General features: G+C 53.1%; 10 protein-coding genes across 10 annotated transcripts; 3 read left to right on the top strand and 7 right to left on the bottom strand.

Moving 5' to 3' along the window:
* Window positions 1-305: 305 nt before the first annotated feature.
* BDW74DRAFT_173619 (uncharacterized protein) lies at window positions 306-912 on the bottom strand (the record flags this gene model as incomplete). The annotated part of the gene is made up of 2 exons (XM_073727825.1): window positions 306-580; window positions 672-912. 2 exons carry the CDS (start codon window positions 910-912, stop codon window positions 306-308), a joined length of 516 nt encoding a protein of 171 aa, XP_073588878.1.
* A 538-nt stretch (window positions 913-1,450) lies between these two features.
* Window positions 1,451-3,142, bottom strand: rpL3 (60S ribosomal protein uL3). The gene is made up of 6 exons (XM_073723052.1): window positions 3,036-3,142; window positions 2,931-2,962; window positions 2,793-2,850; window positions 2,568-2,724; window positions 1,836-2,509; window positions 1,451-1,777 (listed from the first exon to the last, which is right to left on the bottom strand). Coding segments are annotated over exons 1-6 (1,179 nt in total). The 5' UTR covers window positions 3,038-3,142; the 3' UTR covers window positions 1,451-1,521.
* Window positions 3,143-3,200: 58 nt separating this feature from the next.
* Window positions 3,201-7,069, bottom strand: cyc8 (putative transcriptional corepressor Cyc8). Its single transcript, XM_073723053.1, has 6 exons — window positions 6,306-7,069; window positions 6,037-6,240; window positions 5,903-5,985; window positions 5,675-5,854; window positions 5,533-5,625; window positions 3,201-5,482 (listed from the first exon to the last, which is right to left on the bottom strand). The coding sequence occupies exons 1-6, from the start codon at window positions 6,472-6,474 to the stop codon at window positions 3,650-3,652; spliced, it is 2,562 nt and encodes an 853-aa protein (XP_073588880.1). The 5' UTR covers window positions 6,475-7,069; the 3' UTR covers window positions 3,201-3,649.
* A 3,841-nt stretch (window positions 7,070-10,910) lies between these two features.
* Window positions 10,911-11,641, bottom strand: BDW74DRAFT_144539 (uncharacterized protein). Its single transcript, XM_073723054.1, has one exon. The coding sequence runs from the start codon at window positions 11,377-11,379 to the stop codon at window positions 11,155-11,157; it is 225 nt and encodes a 74-aa protein (XP_073588881.1). The 5' UTR covers window positions 11,380-11,641; the 3' UTR covers window positions 10,911-11,154.
* Window positions 11,642-14,362: 2,721 nt separating this feature from the next.
* On the top strand, window positions 14,363-15,021 carry BDW74DRAFT_48922 (uncharacterized protein). The gene has a single exon (XM_073732938.1). It carries the CDS (start codon window positions 14,439-14,441, stop codon window positions 14,889-14,891), a length of 453 nt encoding a protein of 150 aa, XP_073588882.1. The 5' UTR covers window positions 14,363-14,438; the 3' UTR covers window positions 14,892-15,021.
* A 145-nt stretch (window positions 15,022-15,166) lies between these two features.
* BDW74DRAFT_173621 (uncharacterized protein) lies at window positions 15,167-16,251 on the top strand (the record flags this gene model as incomplete). Its single annotated transcript, XM_073727826.1, has 2 exons — window positions 15,167-15,709; window positions 15,778-16,251. 2 exons carry the CDS (start codon window positions 15,167-15,169, stop codon window positions 16,249-16,251), a joined length of 1,017 nt encoding a protein of 338 aa, XP_073588883.1.
* Window positions 16,252-17,182: 931 nt separating this feature from the next.
* BDW74DRAFT_48930 (mRNA-binding protein RRP12) lies at window positions 17,183-21,548 on the bottom strand. Its single transcript, XM_073732939.1, has 3 exons — window positions 21,417-21,548; window positions 19,454-21,364; window positions 17,183-19,403 (listed from the first exon to the last, which is right to left on the bottom strand). Exons 1-3 carry the CDS (start codon window positions 21,477-21,479, stop codon window positions 17,517-17,519), a joined length of 3,861 nt encoding a protein of 1,286 aa, XP_073588884.1. The 5' UTR covers window positions 21,480-21,548; the 3' UTR covers window positions 17,183-17,516.
* Window positions 21,549-21,727: 179 nt separating this feature from the next.
* On the bottom strand, window positions 21,728-23,248 carry BDW74DRAFT_144546 (U6 snRNA-associated Sm-like protein LSm1). The gene is made up of 4 exons (XM_073723055.1): window positions 22,807-23,248; window positions 22,689-22,757; window positions 22,499-22,614; window positions 21,728-22,425 (listed from the first exon to the last, which is right to left on the bottom strand). Exons 1-4 carry the CDS (start codon window positions 22,982-22,984, stop codon window positions 22,252-22,254), a joined length of 537 nt encoding a protein of 178 aa, XP_073588885.1. The 5' UTR covers window positions 22,985-23,248; the 3' UTR covers window positions 21,728-22,251.
* A 140-nt stretch (window positions 23,249-23,388) lies between these two features.
* On the bottom strand, window positions 23,389-25,526 carry BDW74DRAFT_144550 (uncharacterized protein). The gene is made up of 2 exons (XM_073723056.1): window positions 25,130-25,526; window positions 23,389-24,977 (listed from the first exon to the last, which is right to left on the bottom strand). Exon 2 carries the CDS (start codon window positions 24,858-24,860, stop codon window positions 24,102-24,104), a length of 759 nt encoding a protein of 252 aa, XP_073588886.1. The 5' UTR covers window positions 24,861-24,977; window positions 25,130-25,526; the 3' UTR covers window positions 23,389-24,101.
* Window positions 25,527-25,676: 150 nt separating this feature from the next.
* Window positions 25,677-27,521, top strand: BDW74DRAFT_48966 (WD40 repeat domain-containing protein). The gene is made up of 3 exons (XM_073732940.1): window positions 25,677-25,938; window positions 25,995-26,160; window positions 26,220-27,521. The coding sequence occupies exons 1-3, from the start codon at window positions 25,901-25,903 to the stop codon at window positions 27,339-27,341; spliced, it is 1,326 nt and encodes a 441-aa protein (XP_073588887.1). The 5' UTR covers window positions 25,677-25,900; the 3' UTR covers window positions 27,342-27,521.
* Window positions 27,522-27,611: the final 90 nt, after the last annotated feature.

Below are 27,611 nucleotides of genomic sequence, written 5' to 3' on the forward strand. Positions count from 1 at the left end.
ATCAGATTGAGGCTCCTAGCCCATGCACAATTAGCCAGCCTCACTATATTCCTGCCATGGTGTACTGTACCATTGTTACTTGCGCCCGTTCAGCAGTCCTCTAGGCAGACCTAAACTAACAAAAGAATGAAGAATGGAGCGGAATCTCGTTGCTACCACCAACCCGGCAAGAATGCGACAAGCTATATCCATGACGTCTGCCTGGTATGTCATCCACACGACTAAATCAAAAAGATTCATCACAGTCATAGAAAGAAGATAATAATCAAATATTTAAGAGTAAAAGAACCACCTACACGACAAATCTAGCTTTCAATCGCCTTCGCGCGCAATCCAACAAGCAACCCCGCCTCACTGTCCAACGTCGTAACATAGTACTCAACCCTAGACGTCCCAACCTCCGCGCGATAGATCTTCACCTCAACCGCCGACTCGTCGCCCTTTGAGCTCTCAGCGGCAGCGGCGCGCACAGCCTTGAGCACAGAAGCATACTGGTTCTTCGGGTCAAACGAGGACGGCGATAACGTCTCGATGGAGTCGGAGAGGTCTGTGTTGATGGAGATGAGTTTCGAGAAGGTCGCTGGTAGAACGAGACAAGAAAGTTAGCATTTGTTTCATAATTGTAGGGAGATTCTCTAAATAGATAAATCATAGAGAGAAAGGCGACATACAAGCATCAGGCCAAACACCCCTCTGCGCGCCCTCCCACCTCAGCGCAACAGGCTCAAACGGCTCGTCGGTGTCCGAGATGTAGTATGCGTCGACTGAGGTAAGCGGGGTAGGGACCTTGACGTCAACGTCAACGGTCTCGGTGCGGGCTTGCTGGGTGGTTGTTGGTTGTTCTGCGCGGCCGCTGTCGAGGTCTGCGTTTGCCTTGTTCAGGAAGGCCATGTAGTCATTGTCAGAGGACATGGTGCGGGTTGTTGAGAGCGGTGATGTGGGTTGATGGATGTAGGTTGGCGATTTGCGTACCGCGTAAATACTTTTGGTTCGTAAAGATGCTCGTGCTTGTTGAGATGTGGAGGCTTGGTAAGGTTGGGATGTGGAAGAGAGCTGGCGCGGGGCTGTGGTTGGTTTTAAATGTGATGAATTGAAAGAGGGACGGAGGTGATCAATGACGCAATGGGCGTTGCGGGCGCACTGCCACCTGCGCATCTTGACAAACGAAGAAAGGTCTGAGTAAGTATTAAGTGGATGAGATGTTGTACAAAAAGTAGACTAGCTAGCCAATGAAAAAGAAATGGTCTGAGTTGTTGACTGTTCAGGGGTGCTATAGGTCGACAGGCGGAAACTGCAGGATTTTCAGCCAGCTCCGCTAAGACGACGCTGAGGCTCAATCTACCCTATACATTGCAATTTACAGTGGATATGGTACCATCCTAGAACACGCTCGTGGTAGCTCTAAGCGTAGCTGTTCTATGAGGCTAAGATGATTTACGAGAAACAAGGGTTGAAGTATTCGCTTTTTATTGAGACCCATAATAAATTGTACTACACCAAGCCATAATCTCCGTAAACACCTTAAGCAGAAGTAACGAGGTCCTTCTTGAGGGTACCCATGAAAGCGCGCTTCTCCTCGGGGGTCTGGAAAGCACCGTGACCGAACTTGGAGGAAGTGTCGATCCACTTGAGGTCGATCTTCTCGGTGGCCCTTCGGCTGGTCTGGGGGTAGAGGGTCTTGCGGAGGGTCATGACACGCTTCTTAACACCAGGGATGGAACCCTTGACCATGACGAAGTCGTTCTTGACCTCACCGTAGCGGACGAAGCCACCAAGACTGTAAAGAATTGTTAGTGATTGTATCTAATGCAAATAACTAGGTTGGGAAAACATACGGAGTGATCTGCTTCTTGGAGACATCGAACTCGGTGGAGGCGTTGGCCTCGTCGGAGCCCTTGCCAATGCGGAAGACCTTGTGGTTGCAAGAGGTACGGTGGTGGTAACCCATCTGACCGGCACGGGCAACGGTCCACTGGACGTGGCTAGGGTGCCAGGCACCGATACAAGCAACCTTGCGGAGACCCTTGTGAGTCTTGCGAGGAAGCTTCTTGGTGCCCCAACGGCTGGTGACACCCTGGAAACCGTGACCCTTGGTGACGGCAATGACATCGATCATCTCGTCCTGTTCGAAGATGGAGTCGATCTCGATGGGCTTCTCGAAAAGGTTGCGGGCGAAGTCAACCTTGTCGGCAACGGAGCCACCGTTGACCTGGATCTCCATAAGGTGGGCCTTCTTCTGCTTGAGGGGAGTCTTGCGAATCTGAGTGTGGGCGAGGACACGGACGACAGTGCAGTACTTCTTGATGCGCTCGAGGTCGCGGGTGATGGAAGCACCGCTCTCCTCAGAGTGCTTCTTGGCGTACTTGGTGAAAGCCTTCTTCTTGCTCTTGTACCAGTTCTTGTAGAAGCGACGCTTGACCTCGTCGCTCAGGTGCTCAGCCCAGACGGTGGCGAGAGAGCGGAGACCACGGGGAGTCTCGATGTAACCGACAACACCGACAGCGATGAGCTAGTAACGGTCAGCACACACAAACTTGACCACCCCATAGAGAATTTTCGAAACGTACAGGAGGAGTCTCAATGACGGTAGCAGCCTCGACAACCTCCTTCTTGTGCATCTTGGCACCGGGACGGTCAAGGTCACGGACAACAGTGGTCATACCGGCCTTGTAGCCCATGGACGCCGTCAGGTGGACGGGCTTTTTGGGGTCATCCTTGGGGAAGCTGTCGCAAAAAAATTCAGTATTCGTCCCTCCAATTCCCGATAACAAAATTGTTCGCCCCAAACTGACCTCTTGACTCTTCCACGGTGTCTGGCAGCGCGCTTGCGGGGCAGGTAGGCAAGGGAGCCTGAAAAATCCTCAGTCAGTATGAATCCCACACACGAAAGCCCGTATATCGAAGGTCGAGGGCGAAAAAGGTGGACGAACCGTGCCGAGGCGCTTCGTACTTCCGGTGACTCCTATTAAGACGAAATTGAATCAACAATTATCCATTGAAAATGTCGTCGTTTCATCGAGCGGCAATATACTCACATCTTGACCCTGTTGTCGTTAGTTGTCGAGGAGGTGAGTGAGAGTGTCTATCTCCAGGTTTGGCCGCAAGTCCGATTTTGCAACGCTTAACGAATGTGGGCGCACTCTAAGCGAGAAGTCTTGGCACTTAGCCCCGTTGGGGCTAGCGCACACCTACCGTCGCCTCAGGCATCATGCACGTGCCCACTTCTGTCGCCTAATTTTCGAGTATACAGGAACGTTCAACCTCGAGTCCATGGACTGTTTATACTCCGTATCCACAATTCTGTCGCTGTTCTAAATGAAAGAGCTAGGATAAAAGGTATCAAAGATATAACAGATGGATGTTGCTTGTATTGGACACTAACAACCAGTTCCGACCGTACAGTACAACCTCTGGCTAACCTAAGAGTAAACTAACCTTAAAGTGCTAAAACAGCAAGTGTAGATGCCACCGAAGTAAAAAATGCTAAATCACAGGGGGATCGAAGACAAGTGAAAGAAAGAAATTGTGAGTATAAGCGAAGGTAGGGGTTTTTCTCGTAACAAGGGCATCATTTAATTCTTAAATTGTGACATGGAGGTAATGTTTTGGCGTACTCAGACAAGCCGTAGATGTTGCAAAGGCCGAATTCTTAGGCGGCGGCTTCCGACTTACCAACGCCGTTGCTGTTCCCGTTGGCGCTGCCTGTTCCGCTACCGTGCGGGCTACCCTTCACAGCAGCCTTCTTGTCGTCATCACCATCATCATCGTAATCCTCATCAACATCCATCTTGCGGGCAGCAGGCTCGTGGGTTGGAGCTTGTTCGGCCCGAGTATGCTCTTCCTTGACAGGAACTTGGACTTGGACCTGCGTGGTGGGAGGAACAGGAGCGGATCCGTTGGCTGGTGTTGAGGCGGTCTCGACCAATGGCGGAAGGCTGCCTCCGGAAGCATGTTGCGGCATGTGCTGAATTGAGGGCAGCGTTTGGGGGTGGTGGGCGGCTTCGGAGGGGTGGTAGCCTTCATTGGCGCGGCGCTGATCCTCACGACGGATTTCAGAAGAGCTGCGGCGCTGCATCTCACCAGGCGATGGCAAGCGAGTAGGAGATGGAACGCGGCGTCCAATCTGCTCCTCAAGTCTCGACCGATTTTCCTCACTTGCAATCTTCTTGACAGGACCGGATTCAGCTTCCCACTCCCGTCCACGCTTCATGGCCGAGCCAGGACGGTCTTCACGGTCACGCGCAGCCGCCTCAGCAGCAGAGATAGCAGAGGCTGGTGCAGGTGCGCCGCCTGCGATGCCCGCGTTGTTAGAGCTCTGAACTGGCACACTGGGTCCGTGGTGGTAGTTCTGGTGAGGGTATGTAGATCCAGGGGACGAAGGTCGCTCATCACGAATTGGCCTGATCTCTGTTGGTGGTGTAAAAGGACGATGGTATGCGGGCATAGGGCCGGCAGAGCCAGGCGCTCCATTAGGGATCGGGCCAGCAGGAGCAGCACCGGGAGGCAATGCACCACGCGTGGCGGAAGCGAAGCCAGCACCGCTAGGGGCGCGATCAGCAGCTGGTGGAGGAGCATTGGCGAGCTGGGGAAGAGCATGGCCAGGAGGATAGACAGCAAGGCCAGGTTTAGGCGACCGCACACCGAGCGGACGCGGGCCATCGGGCAAGCCTCGGCCTGGTTCTTGACGAGGGCTAGGTTGCTGGATAGCACCGGGGCGGGGTCCGTCGCGAGGATCGTAGCCGTTCGCGCCGGGCGCTTGGGCCTGGGATCGAAGGTCATTGATGTTGCGATTCCAGGCATCGATTTGCTGGGGAGGAGCAGGCGCCTGAGCAGGCGGTCCTCCTGTCGGAGCAGGAGCTCCCCACTGAGGTGCAGGTGGGGCACCGACGCCGGGAGCCTGGTAAGCCTGAGGGTGGACGTCCTGGGGCTGTGGGGCAGGACCATTGCTTTGGCCGGAGCCTGAGAGCTGGCTCTGCAGGAGATTCAGGCGAGCCTTGATGTGGACATTGTTGGGATCCAAGTCAATGGCACGACCGTACGCATCAAGCGCATCGGCGATCTGGTTGTTGCAGGACTCGTAGAGTGTTCCCAGGTCATACCACACCTCCGAGATGTACGGATTCAGGCGGATGGCACGCGAGTAAGCATCCAACGCATCGCGGTACTGGTTAATCTGGTAGTACAGGACACCGATCGAGCACCAGAAGGTTGGGTTACGGCCATCGCGATAGACTGCCTGTTGGTAGGCCTCGTAAGCCTTGGGGTACTTCTGTTGCGACATGTAGCAGCGACCCAACAGGTACCAACTTTGGGCATCCGAGTTGTCTGCGTTGACTGATTTCTCGAGATACTCGATGCCCTTCTGTTGACTCTCAAAGGTGCCGCTTTGTTGATGATACAACCAACCCAGCTGCTGCAACACTTTCGCGTGGTTAGGATCACGGTCCAGGACGCGTCTGTAAGCTTGCTGCGCAGCGTCGAACTATATTAATGTCAGTACTGAGTAGTTTTTGTTTGAGATATGCAGCTTACATCTTTTTGCTGCTCGTGCACGTGACCAATCTGGAACCAGATGTCTTCCTCGGTTAGAGGACGTGGAGGATCATTGACAATGTATTTGAAGCACTAGACTAGTCAGGATTCGCTCGTCATGAAGTGGCAACTATGCACTTACATCCAGACTCTGGTGAAATTTCTGCTGTTGCTTGTAAATTATGCCCAGGCGGAAGTAGATCTCATTGGCCTTCTCAAAGTCGGGAGCCATCCGCATGACTTGAGAGAAGGCTTCTTCCGCGTGGTCGAGAGAACCATAGCGGTCGTAGAGGATACCGATTCCGTACCACAGTTTAGGTTCCTATGCATATATTAGGATTGATGTACAGCGAGGATGTGAGGTACTAACCTTGGGATCGCGCAAGTGGTAGAGCGCTTGCTGGTACGATGTGTACGCTTCCTGCAAATTGTCCATCATGAGATGACAGTGACCTGGAATGACAAATTAGTCGTTTAGCGCGCAATCATTGTTTGTCTACATACCCAAGCTTCCCCATGTTTCCCCACTGCCAGTATCCAGCTTTAAAATATTCTGAAGATATTCGATAGCCTTAGGAAACTGCTCTCTCGTCCGAAGAATGCAGGAGATCGCGTTCATGGCAGGGATAGACCACTGGTTGTGCCGTAATGCTTGTTCATACGCATTCATAGCACCATCCAGATCGCCCATCAGCTCAGTCAGGTTACCTATAAGTCCACAGTCAGTATCTAAGATGTTTGCGCCGAGCGCGTCTTCGCAGAGCAGTCCATACCAATCTGTAGCCAGACCTGCTCATTCAGAGCCGCGATTTTCTGGGCGGTGCTGGGCGGAGGCTTCTGCGCCGGCGACTGCAGAGGCAGATGGCCGTTCACTGGGTGAGCAGCTAGGTGCCCATGGTGAGGAGTGACGCCGCCAGTGGGTGACGGCTGAGCGTGAGCCATAGCGCGAAAGGCGGGTTAAGATGAACTCGCAAAGCAGCCAGCCGGTTTCGGATGATAGCGATTAACTTTGCGACACAGTGATGCAACCAATTCCCGTGTTACCTGGGTGTCGCACAGCCCCGGTATAGATGGTCGCGCAAGATGGTGACCCAATGACCTTGTGAGTGAGTCGCAACGTCAGTTCCGGAACAAAAATTCCCAAACGGCGGCCTGGCAGCACGTAAGGAGGCAGGTCAGTCGAGGCGGTAGACGGCGTATCCGATCACCCCGTTCTTGGCAAAAAAGTGGGCAAGATGAATGTAGAAATACAAGACACTGAAGGGAAAAATGAAGAAGAGCAAAGCTTGTGAATGATGAGGCGAATTGGTGAAGCGGCCAGACAGTGAGAAGATACAAAAGTGGGAGGAGAGTAAGCGAAGTAGAGGCCAAATTGCAACGAAGGGGTTGCTATAGAAGGAGAGAAGAGACACAAGAATTGAAGTAGGAAGACAAGATTGGTGAGTTGGGATATATGACAATGTACTGGGGAGGGCACAAGGCAAAGCAGTCCAAAAGGAGCAGAGAAGAGGCGCCAAAAGGAGGAGAAGAAGAGAAGAAGAAGAGCGGAAAAGCATGGGAGAAAGAAGGTCGAGGGGCTGGCGGCGTCCAAACTCCAAAACCACACCACAACCACTACGGCCGATGTCTGATTTTTCAGGCACCAACCAAATCGAGGGCAGAAAAGGCAGCTTGACATCCAGGAACAGTCTAGCTGGTGGGGCCGTCATATCCGCGGTTAGTGAAGCCTGGCAATTCTCCGGTGCGGCGGTGACGGTCACTCTAGGGTATACGGAGTACTCCAGGTCTGAGTACAGACTCTTCAAAGCACCCAGTCTACTCATCATTATCCTAGATATACACAATCGCAAGAGACTACAAAGTATACTATGAGGATGGAGTACCGTATGCACCCCAGCTGGAGCCGAGGATTCGTACGGCGGCCGCCGCTCGCGTGGACACCCCATTCCTCTCCTTTCCCTTTCCGGAAGGACAACTTTTCAGTCGGAGATGTGATTGTGTTAAGGAGCTCGCCGACAAAACGTGTCATGTTGGCAAGCGGGGCACAAATTAGATACGTAGTTATGAACTCCTTACGGAGGAGCATGTGGCCCACACTCTACAAGGCTTGCCGCTGACGAGCTAGCAAAGTACTCCGGGACTCCCTGGGGTTTAGGGGACAAAGGGCCAAAGAAAAAATGTAAAAATAAAAACATTCCGGGGCCAGTATGAAAGACCAGTAGTGCAGGCGCTAGTGCCCCCAAAGATAGCAGTGATACAGTCGCAATGTCCTCGTCTAGGAAGGGAATCCTTCGGGAAATATTGTGTACTATTGAGCAGACTCGGCAAGGACAAAGGAGACCTGTTCAGAAAGAAAAAAGAAAGCGCCTGGATGGAGTCAAAAACAGGGCAATGTCTGACAACTCGAAGCGCCCGAGCAACAGTCAGCATCCGCCATCCAGGGATGAGGGAATCTGCCCAGCACGAACCCCCAGAAACGCGCGCTGTGACTCGCCGAGTGGCTTGCTGTGGGCTAGACCCACTGGGCCCCACTCTTCCCCGTGCCATTTTTATTATTTAGGCAATTTGATAAAATTAACTAGCGCAAATAATTCATGACGGTCGCGGTGGGCCCTGCACACATCCCTGACTGGGTGTGCGACTCCGGAGTATTCCCATAAGCTCAGCCTGCTAAGGGACAGGGCCGGTAAGCTCCCGGCATCCTCCTACATAAGTGGCCTGCCTAAGAGCAGGGAAGCTGGCATGAGGCGTTTTTGCTCACCTCTTATCCGCCCATACATGCCGTAAGTGCTGCCCCGCCGAGAGGGCTAGTCTGCTGGCAGCTTTCCACACACGCTGCATACCACGGAATAATCGTCCTGGAGCCCGAGGATTTTCGACCCGAGCTTGCGTGAGTCGTGACTCCACCACTCCAGTCTCCACGCTTTTGGATGGGGCCGGCCCTTGTGCACACTGCAATCTGCAGTCACAGGCGCCTTGTGCAAAAAAGGCTAAAGCGCCCCCCAAAAGCAATTTGTCGGATCTATCACCCAGGACCAAAATCCCAGCTGAGCACTGACGGACGGGACCATCAGGCTGTTTCCCCCTTCAGCAGATGCCGCAGGGAAGCGCCGAAGCAGGGACAACGATGTCTGCCCGTCAAACAACGCTGCATATTCCCGGCAGTGTTCAGCCGGCTACCTTATGCGTTGTTTCGCAGATGCACTGTCACCATGATCGAACTTAGATTTTCCATAGATGTCGATCGAGCCGTTTAAAGCGTCACAATCTGGGTTGTGCTCGAGACTCAGGAGAACGAGATGAACGGGCCAGAGTGGCAGACAAAGTTCGGTCGTCATGGCGGCATCATGAATCAGATTCAACCTTCAAGCCGCTGGTCGGTGCGGGCGCGGCGCGGCAGCTTAGCTAGCCCTACGCTAGGCCCGATGCAGCGCCAGCTGGGCTTTCACTTTCAGAGCTCCAGGCCAGGTTAGCTGCCTCAGGCTGGCAGCCACAGGCCAACGGACTCTGGCCAGTGGGCCGTTCCCGAGCGCTCCAGAGCTGATCTTGATACATCGCCTCAAGTGTGGAGCGCCCGATCGCACTTGCTTTTTCTGTCCGACGCCCTTGCTGCCGGTCGGCACCCAACCCATGACTCCATGGGTGATGAGATTTCTGGCAAGTGCGACCGAGTTGAGACAACCATGATACCTTCAGGCTCTGCCTGTTACCAAGTAATAAGTGCTTATGTTCAGGGACTCGACAAAGACCTTGTCAGCCCGAATGATGCATGCAGGGCTGATGTGGATGTGGCGCCCGATTACGGAGTAAACCCATCCACATTCACACAAAGAAATCCCTTTGTTTCGGGTCCGAGGAACGGCCGCCTTGAAGGTTTGAGACTCGTCATCTATTCAGCTGGCCCTTCACGTTGGTGAAGACCCTGAAGACAGTTTTATTGAAGGACTGCAGGTGAGCTGTGGGCTTCGTGAGTTCTAAATTCTGAGTAATGAGTGCGATAGTGGACCGGTTTGTTTAGCCTCAGGATGCTGATCTTGAAGCGATCCGTCATCGAGATATATATATATGCTGGTTTCAACGCCAACACTTCGACGAGACATTTTAGCGAAATATTTCCGTTTCGTTCAAAGAGTCAGCAGGAGCCCGGTTTCCTTGAGGGATTGGAGGTCTGGGCCACGCAACCCGCCACTTGTGTCTGAGAGGCGCACGGCAACTGAAGCCACCCAAGCCACAACATGCGCACTAGAACTGACACAGAGTACTGCGGCTGCCAATGCCCAGATATCTCCGTATTAGCTGTTTGGCCTATAGCCAGGACTAGCTATCAACCGACCCCCGCATCGTCATATCCGAGCTCCGGGCCAATGGGTCTCAAAACAGTAAGCTGCGCCATAGCTATCAATTAATGGAGACATCTCACTGCTCAGTCCTGTTGGGCTCCGCGGTAGTTGAAGGAGGAAACTGAACCCTGTCCTGAAGACATCATGCCATATATTTCCCTGGTTTCAGAGTTTCCTCGCAAAGCGCTCGCTGCGGCGGCTGTGATATCTGGGTTTGAAGTATAGTTTGCAAAGTCAAGAGGCATTGACAGATCATCCACGTTCCAAGCTACCTGACGGAGCAGAGCAACGGTTGAACCTAATTGTTCTCGCAGAGTGCGTATCCAGGGTCCAGCATGAGCCTGGCAGCCCACTACTGAACCAAGGATCGATGAAGCACATCATAATGATGATATAACTTCACGTCGACGATGCCAGCCTGACCAGGGATGGAAACAGCATGCGACCCCGTCCATGACCGCAAGATAAACTGTTGACCTCGGCCAAGGTATCCGGCATTTTCCACTGCAGCATTCTCGATCCGACCCGAGAACGGCCGCCATGAACCTACCCATGCTCTGCATCATGTGACCCACCTCTCTTCCACTTCATATAACGTCCTTGGTGAAATAGAGGATGCAGATCAATCTGTAACAGATGTACGTGCTGTCAGTCTGGAGCGTGGTACCGCAGCAGCACAGCGCAGCGCAGAACCCCGAAGGCCCAGGTCGAATGCAGTCTGAATCACAATGGATAAGCACAAGGATATGGACTCATGGATATACTCTGGGCGGTCGGGATCGCAATTAATCTCCCTCGACCTGGGCCTTAGGTACTTAGTTAGCACATGCAGCAGCACTCGGGGTTTTTGTTGCTGTTGAAAGCCGTATGCAGAACTTATGGATCCGTGCCCTGCGACAGGGCTTGGGGCTATAAGACCCAAATGCAGGCGCATTCTGCATCCGGCTGCTTCTGCAGGCTTGGTATCTGGAATCAAAACTCTATTAAGGTTGTTTGCTCGCTATTCATAGAATCCTATCATATCGACGCTGATTTTGTGTTCATGATGCCCATACTCTATCTTATCGTTGCTGACGTTGCCGCTATATATCTGCGCGTATCTCAGACCCAACAAGCCTACCGGGGGTAACAAGGCCCATCACACCCAACTTTTCCCCTCAAAAACGAGCAAGAGGCAAGAAAAAGCAACGGTATCCTTAAAAGAAGCAAAGAAGCACCTACCTACCAAGTGAAGCAAAACCCACGACCCACCCACCGATCTACGGAGTACCCCAGCCAGCAATTACAGATAGTCTGCAATGCACCCAGTCCCGCAGACGTCCCCATCCCAATCCAGTCCAGCCCCAGTCGCAATCCCAACGCCAACGCCAACGCCAATACCCCATGTCATACAGCATGCTGCCTGCAGATCGGTCGCGCCTCGCCTCGAATCCACCACCTCCCTGTCCTGTTTCTTCAGACTACGGAGTAAGCCTAAGACTAGCCGTAAGCCGTAAGCAGTAAGCATCCCATCTTCCGAACCAGCGTTCCCTGTCTTCTGCAACGCCGCTCAAAAATGCGGGGGGCCTGAATACTTTGGGGACTTGCGGAAGTGGAGTGCTGTAATGGGGTGTCGAGGTACCCCCGCGGTCTTGTTTTGGGGTTGTAGTTGCACAACATATTGAATGCGTTGCGCTGCGCTGTGTCGTGTCAATGTCGTGTCATTGTGATTTGGACTTGCTTACGTAGATGGCTAGCTGGAGCCTGGGTGTGCTGCTGCTGCTGCTGCTATTTCTGCTTTTCTTCACCGGGGGCTGGAAGGGGAGGGAGAGGGGGGAGGGAGGGAGGGAGGAGTTGAGATGGAAACCAGTTTCGGTTATCGATGCGGACGGGGTCTAGTGCAGGATTTGATAGGGGCTTGGGACCGCATCATGTTGTTTAATGAAATTGGTGCTGTTGCTAGAATAGATAGGTATCGTGGTGGCTATAAGAGGGCAGTACTGCCTCTCTCTTAATAATAAGCTGTTGGGGGCGGGGGTGGTGGCAAACTGAGTTCCAGTGCACTAGGGTAGAAGTTCTAGAATATTATAATGAGATGCCTATGTTTCATGAATCTTAGGCAAGGCGGCTTGCCAGTGGCGGTGGGAGTGCGAACCCTGCGTACAAGAAGTCGAGTCCGCTACGTTTACCTCCGCAGTAGCGCGGTGCTTACGACGACTTAAAGCCCCCGTATGTCTGGTTCGATCGGACCAGCCACGTTAGATCAGAAATGAGAGGGTTTCGATCCGATCGAACAACCTGGCAGTCCAGCGGGTCTTCATGTGAGCCATCTTGACTTACCCTCCTGCCCTGAAGACCCAACCTTCAACTCCGTTCAATGCCAACAGTAGGCGTTCTGGCAATAGATGATTCCAACAAGCTTCCCAATATCCATAGGCATGATTGTATGACGGGAAACACGAGGCCCCGCAGAAGCTGAGGCATTTCAGGGTGACCCTTGATAACGTCAGCGAGGCCGCCTTATGGTAGAGCAGGCAGATGCTGTGGCAGTACAACAATGTTTGGTTCACCCTGACACACTGGTACGCTTGATAGCCCTATGTTGGTGAACCGAACTGGTCTTGCAACAAAGTCTGAGAGCAGTATTGCAACTCTTGTATCTTCTGCAGCGGACGAGCCGCAATACATGTAGATTGGACGGCAGCGATGAGCTAGAAAGAGCACATTTTCCGTGAGCAAGCCCTGCTTGCGTAAAGGGTCAGTTGAGGGTCGATTTTCTCGAATTTCGACCACTGAAATCGGGACTCTTCGAGGACCGTTGTATGTTTATCATCACCATTAGGTAGGAAGCACCCCTTGAGCCCATACTGGTGAGCTCATAACCTTGCGCGTACGCCGTATGTCGTAGGTTAAGCAAGAATGCTATAGCATCCGACTCTATATCGTTTTCATCGGGGACACTTATTTAGAAGGATAACGTCAGCCTTTCATCTATATTTAAGGTGGCCCGGCATCGCTCGAAGAACGATGATCTTCAGATCAGGCAAGAACAAAGGAGCGCCTTCTATGATCATCGTTGATCATCATCAAGCCAAGATAAGCTACTCGGAAGACCGGCATAGCACAAGGGCGGTCTGCCGCAACTCATAACCAACGATGGGCCGAATTCACGGCCCATCGGTGATTATCCCGTGTATGAAGAAAACGTGGCACAAGACACTTGATCACGCCGCACAGGTTGAGGAGCCCGCCGCCCATGCCGACCTCGCGGGTGAAGCCTGATCGCCAAAGGCACTGACCATGTATCCATCCAAGAGACGACTCTCATCCGTATGCCCGGTGCTCAATAAATCCACATCGGAGAGAACGCCGTGCTGGTTACTGCGCAAGAAGGAGCTTGGTGGTGGAGTTGTTGTGAAATCTCAAGAGTTTCATGCATGATCTGAATTGTGAGCTGTCTCGGAGGGTTTAAGTCAGCCCTAGGAACCTGTTGGACTTGTAACCCCGAGGACCAGGTGGTTATTGGCTGAGATGATCTGTCATATCGAGGTCCTCCAAGTCTTGCGTTTCTCGACTCCTCAGAACCTACCTCAGTGGCAGCTCAGGGTCGAACCGTTACACCCCGAGATGAAGATCATGCGCCTCCAGCGGCACAGTCCAAAGCACAAGACCAGAGACAATGGACTCGACCAGGCCAAGACGATAGACTTCTTACCTGGTTTCTCGGCAACGCGGCCAAGAGGCAAGATAAATGAACAAGAGCAGGAGAACCCATGATCGGGACTCCCTGGGGACGGGTAAATGGGGTAGGCTAAATCGCGCCACACGATAGCAATCCCGCAAAGCTATGGGAAGCTAGATCTCCACGGATTTGTGACAGCTAAGGCCTTGGGGGAGGGTCAGTGTCTCAAGCCGCGACGGCGCTCAGTAGAGTCTACCGAGTCTTCTGTCACGCAGAAGGCGATATCGTAATGTCGACTGCATCCAGTTGGATGTAGCAGAGTTATTACTCATCAACTGGATATATGCGCCCCAAAAATTGGAAGAACACAAAGAAGGCCTGTCTTTGATCGCGTAAGACGGTGTTGCCAACAACTTCTCGGCACTGGGCGAGGCTCGGCGCTGAATCGTTGATTTCCGCGGACCCGAACTGACTCGCCAATACCGTAGGAGAAGGTTTCATACTGAGGTCCGCTGCTACAACGGGCTGGAAGGAGGCAAGCCACTGAGCACGGGAGTACGCGGCCAGGTGGTGTCTGGGGGAGGTTGCAGAGAGAATCGAGATGAAGGCGTACAACACCCACGAAAACATGGGTGGAGCCTGGCCCGGGGGATTTGCAGGCTGCGGCCAATCACCGGACTCTGATTTAGGTCGCCCGAGATCTACGCCGGACGGCGTAGCAAGATCACTTGTCTTGACAACCCAGGAAATGGAAGACAGGACATCAGCTATTGTCAACTCGTTTGAGTGATTGTAGTCCACTACTGAGCTATAATAACAAACGGAGTAAGCCAGATCTGATCGGAAATAAAGGCAACCAGGTCACGGGGACGCCAAGAGCCCAGTCTCGCAAGCGGCCAATCTGTATGGAGGGCCATGTCCACAGGGGCTTGGCGCTGGGCTGCGACTCGCACTGCCGCAGCAAGACAGACGCTGGCCGCGAGTTTCTTACTGCCAGCATGCCTGCAGACTGGGATTGCATGCTCCGATCGATACGGGGTACCACCATGCAAGAACTGGCCAGCTCCGCTTTGGTCGGAGTGACTCCTTTCTCTGCTGGCGGCCCCCGACCGAGGACGGCCGACGCTCAGCCAAGGCTCGGCGCAGCTTGGCAGAGTCCCATATTGCTCTCGACAGACGACGCTCTCGTCTGGGTCTTCTCTTGGTTTTCGCGTCCTTCTCTTGGGTTTTCTGTAACCTTCCTGGCTGACCCTCATGGCCTTATAAATCTTGCTCTTTCTCCTCTCCTCTCCTCCCTCCTCCGCTCCCTTATCCCCCTCTCCGTCTCTCCGGCCCTCCCCCCTCCCCTAGCTCCCTAGCTTTCTGGCTGACCACGCCCCCCTCCTTCGCCTCCCGCCCGCTAGCCGTCTGGTTATCGATTATCAGGCAAAGGAAAAATAATCTCCCTTGCGCCCAGAACCATGCAGTGAACTGCTTCCGGGTGCTCTCACTGTGCACTGCTTGTACCACTTAGGCGTGCCGTCGCATTTTTTAAAGGGCAGATCTCCGTTGCGCCCTTGTTTGCTCCACCGACTCTCAACTGTCGCTATCCCTTCTTCCTTGACCTCGACTGCCCGCTATGAGGCAACCGGACATGTCCCAATCGCACACCTACTACCAGGACCAACCTCAGATTGTGACTGCATACCTCTCCGATGCTGAGGCCCGTCCAGCCGCTCCTCCCACGGCTTATCTACCTGCGGAGACGCAGCCCTCATCACAGCGACACAGCGGCGCCAACCAAGACGTGATCATTGACTTTCCCTCGTCGGAAAGAGCCTCCGTCCACACTTCCACCTCGAGACCTTATCCCTCCGATTCGTGGGACTCCTCTTACCCTCAATCCAATCGCCATTCCCTCCAGCCGTCTGTGAAACGTCTACCCCATACCGATCGTGAACCTACGGTGGCTTCAGTGACGTCTGTACCCGTGGCCTATCTCGAAGGCAACCCCATACTGGCCTCCTACGGCACTGGGGCCGCGCGCAAAGAAGACCGTGTCCGAGGGACTTGGACCGACCATTCATCATACATGTCGGGGGAGGATCGAAATCCTGGTGTCGCTCGCGTCCCGAAAAGAGAAATTCAAGATGGTGATTTTCTTTCAGACGACAGCGAGGATGCCGTGCTCATGCTGGTGAGTTGATCTGTCAGTTTCTTTGTCATTGGGCGCTTTAGCGTGCGGGACTAACCGCCGAACCGCAGTTTCGGATGTCGCTTCCCATACCCATTTTCTCCCTCGTCGCTTCCATCTACACAGTCTTTGGACTACTCTTCACTCTCTTCATATCTCCTCTGCGGCTCTGCTCCTGCGTGTCATATATGCGAAAGACCTCGTTCCGCACCCAGTTGTGCGATCTCCTGGTCCCGCAATTACACATCCATGAGCGGTTAATCAGGCTGCGGCCGCAGTCGGTGAATAATGAGGGTGAGCAATCGTCTGTCAACGGCTACGGCGAAGACTACTCTATCGGTGGCCTGATTATGGTGCTTCTTCTGTCGTCACTCACGTCGCTCGGCCTGCTCCTTCTCGCATGGATCGCCGCATTCTTTTGGGTCTTCGCCATGATCCTCGGCAACCCCGACGGCACGGAACGAAAAGACGACGGCCGAGCAGCTGTCCTCGGCGTCTCCCGATGGTGGCAACTATGGCTAGGCAAGGCCCGTTTGTCTGGGTAACCCTAACCAGCTGCTCCCATTTCACGACATCTGCCTTCTGCCTTTTCTTCCAGCGTGAGCCTTCTTTCCGAACTAAATCGTTTAATGCAGCATGATACCAATGTTGGGATACGTGGAACGACTACTGGGTGCTTTCTTCTCTTTTTCTATTCCTCTTTCTTCTCTATACTTTGACTTTGAAGCGGCACATTTGACTTGGAGTCGGAATTTTGGTTCAACGGCGCGTGGGCTTTTCTGGGTTCTATTTCGACTCATTGTCATCACTATCCCCTCGAACGAGCACTGGGCCACGCTATTAGAAGATCTTCAGCCCTGCTCAGTTCACATCCATGTTTATCCTTGTACTGTACCAACCTACACCTCTCAAGAATTGATACCCGGGTTGGTCTTGTTATTAGTCTCTTTCAATCATCCATATTTACTCAACTTCCGCTCTTGTTGCTGTATCCTGTAATCTCTTCAAAATAGATACTCATCACGTCCACCAAGGCTACCCAGCACCAGACGAGAACAACCATACCTATCCACACTGAGTGCAGATTTCATGCAAGCGTCAATGCCAACGCCAACGCGATACCGCCAAGAAATAACCCATACCGACGAGCATGGACAGCCTGGCAGAGCCAGAACACCTCTCACCTCACCTGACCTCCCATTCAGATTCCATTATGTAAGAGTAATCAGCAAGGCTGGCCCTAGCCGTCGATCAGTACCGTGAAGATTCAGATCACAGCTGCGCTGTGGCTTCCTTGCACTGGATGACGAGCTCAAAGCCTGTCGTTGAGTACTTGGCATGGATGGGGTTGGCATTAGCCATCGCTTGTCCGGCCGGTCTGGGCTGGGCTGGAAGGTGGCAGGCAGGGGTTGGGTCAAGTCTGGGCTTCATATACGGGAGGCTGGCAAGGGTGGTAGGGCTCGGCGGTGCTACGCTCTGGATTGCTGTGCGACGTTGGGGGGTTACTGGTACGTAATTATCTCTGAGTTGATTGTCAATTGCATCTGCATTTACTCCAATAGCCTACGGAGTAGATGGCTTGGGTAGCTACATGTGCGGGTCCAAATATGGAAAGATGGGTTGGAAATCGAGGAATGAATAGAGGGTATAGACATACCAACCTAGACTAATCTAGCCTAACGACAAACACGAAGAGAGTATTCATAAGTGACAAGGAGAGATGAGAAACAAAAAGGTAAATGACGCATGTTCATAATTTTCTAGCCGTTACATTGAATAGTTTTGTTCGGGTCGTATCAAATGGCCGTGATTACCTCCGCCCTCGTCCCCTACCAACTCGGATCCCGCCTCGCCCGCTCTGTCCGCCGCGGGGGTTCCGTCGCTTCTGAATCCCGCTGGGACCATGTGTCTTGGGCATACCGAGACCGCGACGGCCGGGAGGTTGACTGCCTCCACGACCATTGCCGCGGCCTGGTCCTCCCCGTCCAGACTGGGAAGAGGACTGGCGGTTGCCGGAAGCGGCTTTGTCACCTTCATCGTCGACGTCCATCTCATCGCCACGCTGGGACTTCTTCTTCTGCGCCTGCGCCATCTTGATCTTTCCGCGCTGGCCGCGGCGGATGGCGTCTGGTCCAGCAACGGCTTGGACATACGCGTTGATGCCACTCTCGCCGTTGTCACCCTCCGCGCCGGCCATGTCAACGTCTTCGGCGTTGTCGTCGCCACCTAGGAGCAGGCGGCCGTCAGGACCAACCTTGGCGGAGCGCTTGCGACGCGATCCAGGGCCCGTGTTGAGGAAGCGCACGCTTGGCTTTGTGGTGGAAATGTTGGCGAGCGCGTCGGGGGCGAGCAGATCGAGAGGATTATCTTCAGGCGATAGTTCGCGGATGTACTGCTCGCTCTGTTTACCCTTACGGCCTTGGGCCTTGCGCCCTCCCTTCTGGACGTGCGTGGTACCTTCGTCGTCAACGCTGATTTCGCTGGCATCGTCATCGAAGTCGGAGAAGTCTGAGTCGTAGACAGCCTTGTCAAAGGCGTTACCAAAGGATTTGGTATTCTTTTCAGCTGCCGCACCGCCTTGGCCTTCGTCCTCGTCCTCGTCTTCACCGGCTTCGCCTTCCTTCTTCTTCTTCTTGCGGCGCTCGCGGAGCTTGCGGATATTGACTACAAGCTTGCGGTCTGCTTCCCCGACTAACTCCTCAAGCGGGGCGGCTCCGAAGCGGCGGATCAGTCGGTCCAGGATACCCTTTACCTTGCTCTTAAGACGGCCCTTGTGCTCTTTGCTCCATACCATGAGGTTAGGCACCATGGTGTTCAGGCGTGGACGCAGCTCCTCGTCAGAGAGTACAACAACGGCCACTTTGACGAAACCAAGCACGGATCGGACAATCTCGCGGTTGTTGCTGGTGAGGAAGAGCTCCACGGTCTGGACGAGATCCAACCGCATGGAAGACTGAAGCTCCTTGTGGTAGTCGAAAAAGAGTCGCGACAGGGCGGTGACCGAAGCGGCAACCATGTGAGGCGAACTACCGGCAAGACCAGCAGATACCATTGTGAAGAATTCTTCGAGCGTAGCAGGTGCATCGGGGGCGTTGTCGGGCATATGGGGGACAAGAGAGTTGCGGATCGTGGTGCCTGGTGGGTTCAGCTCAGGGTCGATGGTGCGCTTTGCAAGGTGGATGAGCATGTCGAAAGAAGCGGTACGGGCCTTTTCGTTACTCTCTTTGCAGCCCAGTACAACCTCAGATAGGATCGAAGGAACGAAGTGGAGATCGGATGTTGGAAGATGTGAGACGAGTTCGTGGATAGCGAGCATCCGATCCCGGCGCGCGGATGCGGGTGTCTTGTCAGCCGTAGCAAGCATGAGGCTTTGGAGCTCTGCATTCCGTTCCCTAAGAGCGGCAGCTCCTGTTTCCGTGGAGGCTAAGCGGGGAATCAACTTGTAGGCCTTCTTGATGAGCTGTTGATCACTAGTGCCGCCGTTCAAAACTGCAGCCGCAAGGGCGAAGAGCGTAGCGAAACTCGAGCGGGGCAGGTAGATTGACATGGCGATGACAAGATCGATAAGTGTGTGAGAGGTTGGCGGCATCTTGTCTTTGGACTTTCCAGCCTGATTGTCCTGCTTGGCTGCTTCCTGCTCTGAGGTCACCGAGGATTCGAGCATTTGGGTTACACGTTCGAATGTTTCGTTGAGTTCCTGGACCGAGTTAGTCTAGATCAAAGATGCGGCATAATCAGAGTACTGACGTTCTCAGGCGCAATGCTCAAATAAGCGTTGATACATTGCAAAATGAAACCGCGGTAATGCGGCAGAGTCTGGCTGTACACGTTGAAAAGAACCGCCAAGAGGTTGCTGGCAAAGCCGGCCAAATGAGCAATGTTCTTCCTGGCCGCCTCCTTCGTGATTCTGCGCTGCAGAATCAGATCATCGCCTTCGGACTCAATGGACAGGATGGCCTGGTTCGACTCGACGAGGTTCTGGAGAGCCCGGCAAATATCCACTCGCAACTCGGTCTGCTTGTACAAAATGTTAGACAGCAGCTCCGCAAAGCTTTGGTCGAAGGATTCGGTTAGGTCAAGCGGAAGCTCGCAGTATCCAGGGAGGATGGCCCAGGTTTGCTGGACAAGAGTCTCGAAGATCTTCACCTCCACAGTCTTCTCCGCAGAGGCGTACTCCATGACTCGCTGATAGAGAGCCTCGCTGAGAGGCACGAATTCGGAACGGAAATGGCGCAAGTTTGTGTTGGTGACACTGTCGCGGAGGATCGGGAGGAACCACACTCGGCCTGGCTGGCCCGCTTTCTGCTCAATCAGGTTGAGAGGCAGGATCTCCAAAACAGCCTCAGGGCCCATGGCTTCAATCGCGGCACCAAGGACATTGTCTGCCTCCTTCTTTCCCTGGAAGGCTTCGTTGCTGCGAAGTTCTCCAACGGTGCGGATGACATCATCGAGGAACGGGCTTGACTGCCACTTGAAGCTCTCAAACATGGCAGCGCAGACGTTGAAAACCTCCATCCACGCAGCCTGATACTTCACGGATAGCAGATCTTTAGTTGCCTTTGCAAGCTTCTCCAAAGTCTTCTCATCGTAGACGGAAGGCTCGATAATGACGTTAGCCGGAATGCAGTTGGCGACAAACGAAACCAGGCACTCGGAAGCTGAAACTCGGATGTTGCTCGACGGGGACGCAAGGTAGCTGGAGATCATGTTGAAAAGTTCGGGTAATTTTTCGAAAGTATCTTCGGGGGCGACCTGTGCAGAGACGTCGTAACCGCGGGACAGCACAGCAATCCACGGAGGAAGGAGTTGTGAGTCGTTCTGGGCAGGCTTCAACTCGGAGATCGCCTCAAGAAGACGGGGAAGTTTCGACGATGTGAACTCGTTGGCCATGCTGGAGAAAATAACCTCGAAGACCTCGAAAGCGCCCATGGTGATGTACTCGTTGGTCGACCGGGATGCGTTCATCAACAACTCACACAGCGGTTCGATCTTCTTGCTCGGCCAGCCGCCCGAGGCAACCGCAACCGTCTTTACCAACTGCAGGGAGTGGATTACGAGGGGGTCGTGGTTCTCTCGATGGTGGGGATCGTTGCGCCCGCGCTTCTGCTTCGATGCGGCGGCAATGCTATCGCTAAGGGTTTTCAACGCCGATTCCGCGCACATATCTGCAGCCGGATGGTCGAGAGAGGGGCTAGGCGGGGGGTTCTTGAGAACCTTGATCAATGCATCCTGTGCTCCCTTGCGCACCTTCGGACGGTGGTCCACGGACAAGCTCAGTAGTCCGGCAATGGCCCGCCGGGGACCGACCTGTGTATGGGGGAGATTCCACGCCGCTGCATCCTGTGCAATGAGGAGCGACTCAAGGCAGCCAATAGATGGTCGGAGAAGGGGAGCGTCAACTTCTGGGAGTGAAAGAGCGGGCGCAAGGCTGGTGAGGATCTGGGAGAATTTGGCTTGAAGGATCGGCGCGGGGACATAGTTTGTGGTGATATCGAGAAGGTAGACAACAGAGGTCGCTAGATCTTTATTAACGATGCCTTGGGCGGCAGACAGCGACTGTGAGAGAAGGGCTAGAAGCGCGGCGAAATAGGCAGTGGGTGAGAAATCTGCTTTTTGGTCCCGTAGTGTGTCTTCTACAGCATTCAGCACCACAGCGGTCTAGAAAGCGTTGTTAGCAGTGTCAGATAGGCTCCGGCGGGCAGGCACTGACATGGTGCTGGTTCTGCAGTTTGGGGGACTTGATCCTCTCGAGCTTCTCGGCCAGGGTCGCCATGATGAGCGGATCGACCGACAGGCAAATTGAGAAGCCGGTTTCAGGAGACCTAGGGTTGACAGGGCAAAGAAGCGGCGAGCGAGGAAGAAGTTTGCAAGGATTGCGGAGACTTTTTTGTGGTCGAAAAAAAAAGGTACAGACTCTTGGCGGCGGTATCGATAGCGGGCGATAAGTCACTACGGAGGGCTGCGAGATCTACCAGAGTGACGGAATAAGCGGTTTTCTCCTCGATTATACTAGGGTACGGAGTAGATTGCTGCATATCGCATTTGGTTGGTTTTGGAATGTTAGGCACAATTGGTCGCCAGTTATCGTTGTCTCACAGAGGTCGTTCAGGCATCAAGGCTTCCGTCGCAACACCGCCAGTTCATACATTGAGCCAAACACCAAAAGCGGGTTGTATTGGCGTCATATCATCGCGCATTCATCTAATCTCTATTCACGGGCTATACCCGTAGACTGCACTTTCACCCTATTTCTCAAAGGACCGTAACCCATCTCGTCATAATACATCTCATCCTTAAATTCGCAGTCTCATGATGCGATGCGGAGTGCCCAGGTGCAGTGTCCGGCGATAGCACAGCATCAAGAATGAACTACCTGGTCCGGCCATCGCAGAAGCCCAGCAGTCTGTGGTTCGGCCCATTGGGTTCCAACAGAAGCTTGAGAATCATATCCATCCATAGGCACCATTCGAGGCGAGCCGCATGAATTGACACCAACCGTTCGGCGGAGGTAAAAGGCAACAATTTGGACGTCGGTGTCTTTCCATCTAGAAGAGGATCTCCCCACTATGTTCGGCCTCGAATCCGAGCCCTTGTAGCTTGTTATTCCGCTTCTTATCGCTGGACTTTCGTTCGTTGTCTTCCTTTTTCTTCAGGTCAAAGACTTCCTTGAATGGCGCTTTTATGAGGTTTGGCGGAATGTCGTCTTCCTTGTCGAGGTCCTTTGGGTAGGAAAGCAAACTGGTTAGCATACTAAGCCGTAATGACAGCAAATGGGAGCACTGGTGGCCATACGATTTCTCCCAGCAGCAGCACGTTCTCTCCGCGAACGAGGAACACTCCCCGGTCAATATCCGTGTATAGGTTCCCTGCATACATCCGCTCTATCGTATCTTGGAGAACGAGGTTCGCTGTGAACGATAAGGTCAGGTGTTAACGTATGCCGAAGATGAGAGACGGCGCGCGCCTATCCAGGCTCCCATACCGAACTGGTCCCATGTCCTCAATACTCCAATCAACTTTCTCCCGTCTCGCAGGACTAGAACTAGCTTCTCTGGAAGAGGTCAGTCCCATAAGTACAGAGTCGGAAACGGTACACAGACTATCTGTCAAGTCTAACAATTGCGCCGCTGTTGTGAACATCTGTGGTGGTAGTTGAGGCGGCCCGTGTGTCATCGGTCCATGTGCCAACGGCCCCAGGTTGCCCTGCGGAGGTAATCTCTGGGGCGGGTTCCCATGCGGAGCAGCATTCGGAGGGTCATTGATCGATAATCGCTCCATTGTTTCGATGTGGCTGCCGTTCAGCTTCGAGGCGTGGGGAGAAACGAGGGGAATATGCCGTTTGTTGGAGCAGTAGGTATGCTCGGATGGTAGTCCCTGAAGTGCAGCAAGGCCAGCGACTAAGACACCGCAGACTGCAATGAATATTTCAACGTCGAGAGTTTGCAGATACGTCGGATGGTGACAGTTACGCTGGCTTTCAAGCTGCTGGGCTGGGCGCCTTTTGCAACATCCATCGGATGTGGAGCGAGCATGTTTGTCCTGTTTGTTCCCCCGTCATGTCCCTCATTACGTACAGAATCACCAAGCTAATATGTTCATTTGAATCCTTTCTTTTGGTAACTCAGGGAGCAGCTGATTATCAGAATATCAATCACCTAGATATTTACTCTACATCTATTTCCCGAGACGTTATGCGGCAGTGACTACGCCGCATACATTATGGAAGTGTTGAACTATATATTCTGCGTCACTTTCTCTCCAAGGCAGAGACGATGTACTACCCTAATTATAACAGCCAAAATCAAAGCCAATCAATGAATTGTTCCTGAGAACCTTTCAGGTGTATGTATTTGGGTTATACACCGATCCTTGACAGTAACATCAGGTTCGATGCGTCACATCCACCCTCGATGCTGAGATGCAGCGCAATGCAAGGCTGAGCGCGGCCCAGCCACAAGAGACATGTTTTCTCACCACATCGAGTCGATGGATGATTTGATCCAGGAACCAGTCGAGAGTAGACGAATACGAGTGCTGCGGGGTAATGGGATACGTCCATATTGCACTTTACCGAGTTTTGGCTGTTCGGGTTGACGTCTCAACTCGCAAGGGATGATTCGGGATTGATAACCCACTGATCTCTCCCCTTTCCCTTGCTATCCAGATCGAACACTTCGTCATAATACAGGCATAAGTCGTGAGCATCCCAGAAAAGAATCCGCTAAATCATACATAACATCTGAGCCGCATGAAAACCGGGTTGTCGACCCCCCCGAACCGTCGACCATTAATCTCACTGTCTGCGTCGCCTACAGAAGGTTAAATAATGGATATATTTTGTTGAAAGCAACGACGATGGAGCAAAGCATGAGAGTCGACAACAGGTCCGCATTGGCTACGAGACATTGAAACCTCGTCGCTGTCCCCGCAGCCTGTCCTCTCGTCGTCGGCTATATGGGACGCAGTATGGTTCATCCGATGAACCGACACTCGCACGGACTGTGTCCTGCCGCCGATGATATGCTGGGCTGGATGGCTGGGGTGCAAGCTGCATCGCCTTGAACTGATCAACGCTGATCACTCTTTGGTTATAAAGATAGCGCATGAGTTCGAAATCGGGCCGACTTCCTGCGAGACTTTGACCCTGTTGATAGTGGGCTACATCCACATGCTTCAGCATAAGATCCCAGGCTCTTTGATGAGGGGTGCTGGTGAACCGCTCCGCGGGACACAAAGGACATCGGGCTGTGTCCGGTGGCTCATGCGTACGAAAGTGGCTTAAGACATGTGTCTTCCATTGCTCAAAGTCGCCGAATGTATCATGACAATCAAGGATGTGAAATAGGCAGATATATATCTGCTGTTGGTGTGAAAGGGGAGAAGACGGTGGGGAGGGAGAACGGACAGGCCGTCGGATGGCATGGTCTGGGGGTAAGACAAGGGCCCCCGTATCGTCTTCTTCCAAAATACCACTACCGATAATTCCCGATGCCCACATAGTACGCAATGACAAACATGATGGTGTTGAGCGCGAGGAAGCGCTATCATTCGACAAGGACGGAACCGCTGTTGTGGAATTCGGCCTTGAATTGACCTTTGGCGCAACATCTGACGCATTGGCGCAAAGTACCCTCGAGCTCTCGTCTTGCGCCATTCTATCCGATGCCAAACAGCCGTTATTCACTCGCGGAGTTCTGGCTTGACACTAGAAGCACTCAGGAGCAGGTACTGAGATGCGATATGGGTTTGGAAAAGTGGTCAAGCGATCCTGCTTTCACAATCTTAGTCTGCGGACAGCGAGCATAGAGGCTGCTCCGACATGGTTGCGATGCCATTATCCATTGCCTAACCATGCGGGGCAACATCTTTGGATATGGAAGAACGTTGACGGAGAGCAGTGCGAAGGAAGGGCCAGCTCATTACCTCTTGACGCTGATGTTGTTGACGCAAAACAAGCCGATACACGCGGCCTTTCTGGACCGTTTTTGCTTTTTCTTCGTCCGAGACCAAAATAGACTCGCTAGCCGACATGCCTAATCGAAGCGGGCGGCTGCATCAACTACAAGGGCCGAGATGAGGACGAGCGAGTCAGTGGCCATGGTTGGATTCAAACAGCATCCAGAGCAAACAGCCTTTGGGCGGGGATGAGAGTGGTTAAGAAGCGAGCGGATCAAGGATGGGAGGCTCGGAGTCAATCAGACTGGATGAAGTCCGACTGCGAAATGCGATGAGATGAGCAAATGAGGGGAAGACGTGACTTAGGGCTGATTATCAAATTAAGGACAATTAATCTTAGATCTCAGCTGCTGCGATAACCCCCAGCGTCCAGATTGCTTAACTGCAGCTATAGTACGATTTAGACCATAATAACCTTTGCTATAAGCCCTGCGACTGCCCATACTAGAGCGCGTGGTGATACCCAACGAACCCTGAAGGCGGTGGCTTGCTGCCGTATTTACGTCACGTGGCCTGCCACCGCTCGGTCTGAGGGGCTCTCCGCGGCGTTTGCTTGTGCCCTGGTCTTAACCCCCAGCTGCATCTCATGTCCTTTCTACGTCTTGATGACTCTTTGTGCTGTTGATTATGAACACTGCTGGCCTAGTTGTTCTACCGTGAATACGCGCGGCCTCCGCTGCCTTTAAACATTGACCTACTTTTATATCCGACTCCCCAACTTTCGCGAACACAACAACAATGAGCCAAATATTGACAGCTCCGCAAGCGGAGGCGCTGTAAGCATCTCACTTCTCATACTGTACCAGGGACCTTGCTGATGATGCGCAATCAGGCATAAGGCCATGCTCGCCTACCTATCCGTGATAAATGCGCCCCAGACTGCCGAAACGCTACGCGAAGAGCTTCAATTCGACGATAGCTACAATGAGGCCACATGCAAGAAATTTGAGGGGGTATTAGAGAAGAAATGGACCGGCATTGCCCGACTGCAACGAAGAGTACGGACTGGAAGCCTGCGATTATGTTGCTTCGACGAGACCATTGACTGGGAGTGCAGATAAATGATTTAGAGGCCGAAGTCCGCAACCTCCAAGCCGAACTTGAAGCCTCACCGTCAGTGGCCCGTGCGAAGAACCAAGACCCAATCAATTGGATCCCTAAACCCTCACCTACGCATACATTGAACTCGCATCGAGACGCCGTCACATGTGTTGCATTCCACCCGGTGTTCACATCGCTCGCTTCCGGCTCCGAAGATTGCACGATAAAGATATGGGACTGGGAACTAGGGGAAATAGAGCGGACCCTGAAGGGGCATACAAGAGGTGTCTCTGGACTTGATTATGGCGGGCAAAAAGGAAACACCATACTTGCATCCTGCTCTAGTGATCTCACAGTCAAGTTATGGGACCCTAGCAAGGATTATGCTAACATTCGAACGTTATCCGGCCATGACCACTCGGTATCATCGGTGCGCTTTTTGACGTCCAACGAGAATCACCTGGTCTCCGCCAGTCGAGACGGAACGCTGCGGATGTGGGATGTCTCAACAGGATTTTGTGTGAAGGTGATCAAATCAGGGTCAGACTCATGGATCCGAGATGTGTCGCCTTCATTCGACGGGAAGTGGCTTGTATCTGGCGGTCGAGAGCAAATAGTCACGGTGTGGGAGGTTTCGTCAGCAGAACCAAAGGCCACATTATTAGGCCACGAACACTTTGTCGAGACCTGTGTATTTGCGCCTCCAGCGAGTTACGGGCATCTAGCTACCTTAGCTGGACTCAAAAAACCACCTCCAGCAACAAGCTCCTGTGAGTTTATTGCCACAGGGGGCAGAGATAAAACCATCAAACTCTGGGAGGCGCGAGGGAAGCTGATAAAGACTCTGCACGGCCACGACAACTGGGTCCGAGGCCTGGTATTTCATCCCGGTGGGAAATTTCTATTCAGTGTCTCCGATGATAAAACAATACGATGCTGGGATTTGTCTCAAGAAGGAAGGCTATACAAGACGATCACCGGCGCTCACGAGCACTTTGTCAGCTGCATCAGATGGGCACCTAGCCCTAACAACGACAACCCGGAAGAGAATGCGGGTAAAAACGATGCCGCTAAGCCTTCATTCCGGTGTGTCATTGCAACAGGGTGCGCGGATAACTCCGTACGGGTGTTCAGTTAAGTCACGGTCATATTCACAGTCACGATTCGGCACGGTGTCTAGGTTCGGGCTCGGAGGTGTATTTCTCTTCTTATCTTCGTCTGTCCGTCTCGAACGGACCTCCCTCCTTCCCAGCAAACTATTCTTTCTTATATCCCCCTTTTGCTCTCCGCCCTTTTTGAGTTGAATTTCAAGTAAGCTTACGTACTTACTTCATCTGTCTACATTTCCCAACTTTCAACCCTCTTCCAGCAGTATGTTGTTTTATTCCCCTTCTTGAAGAAGACCGTT

This window comes from Aspergillus multicolor (genome assembly GCF_047715735.1).
Source record: "Aspergillus multicolor strain CBS 133.54 unplaced genomic scaffold BDW74scaffold_2, whole genome shotgun sequence".
NCBI lineage: Eukaryota > Fungi > Ascomycota > Eurotiomycetes > Eurotiales > Aspergillaceae > Aspergillus > Aspergillus multicolor.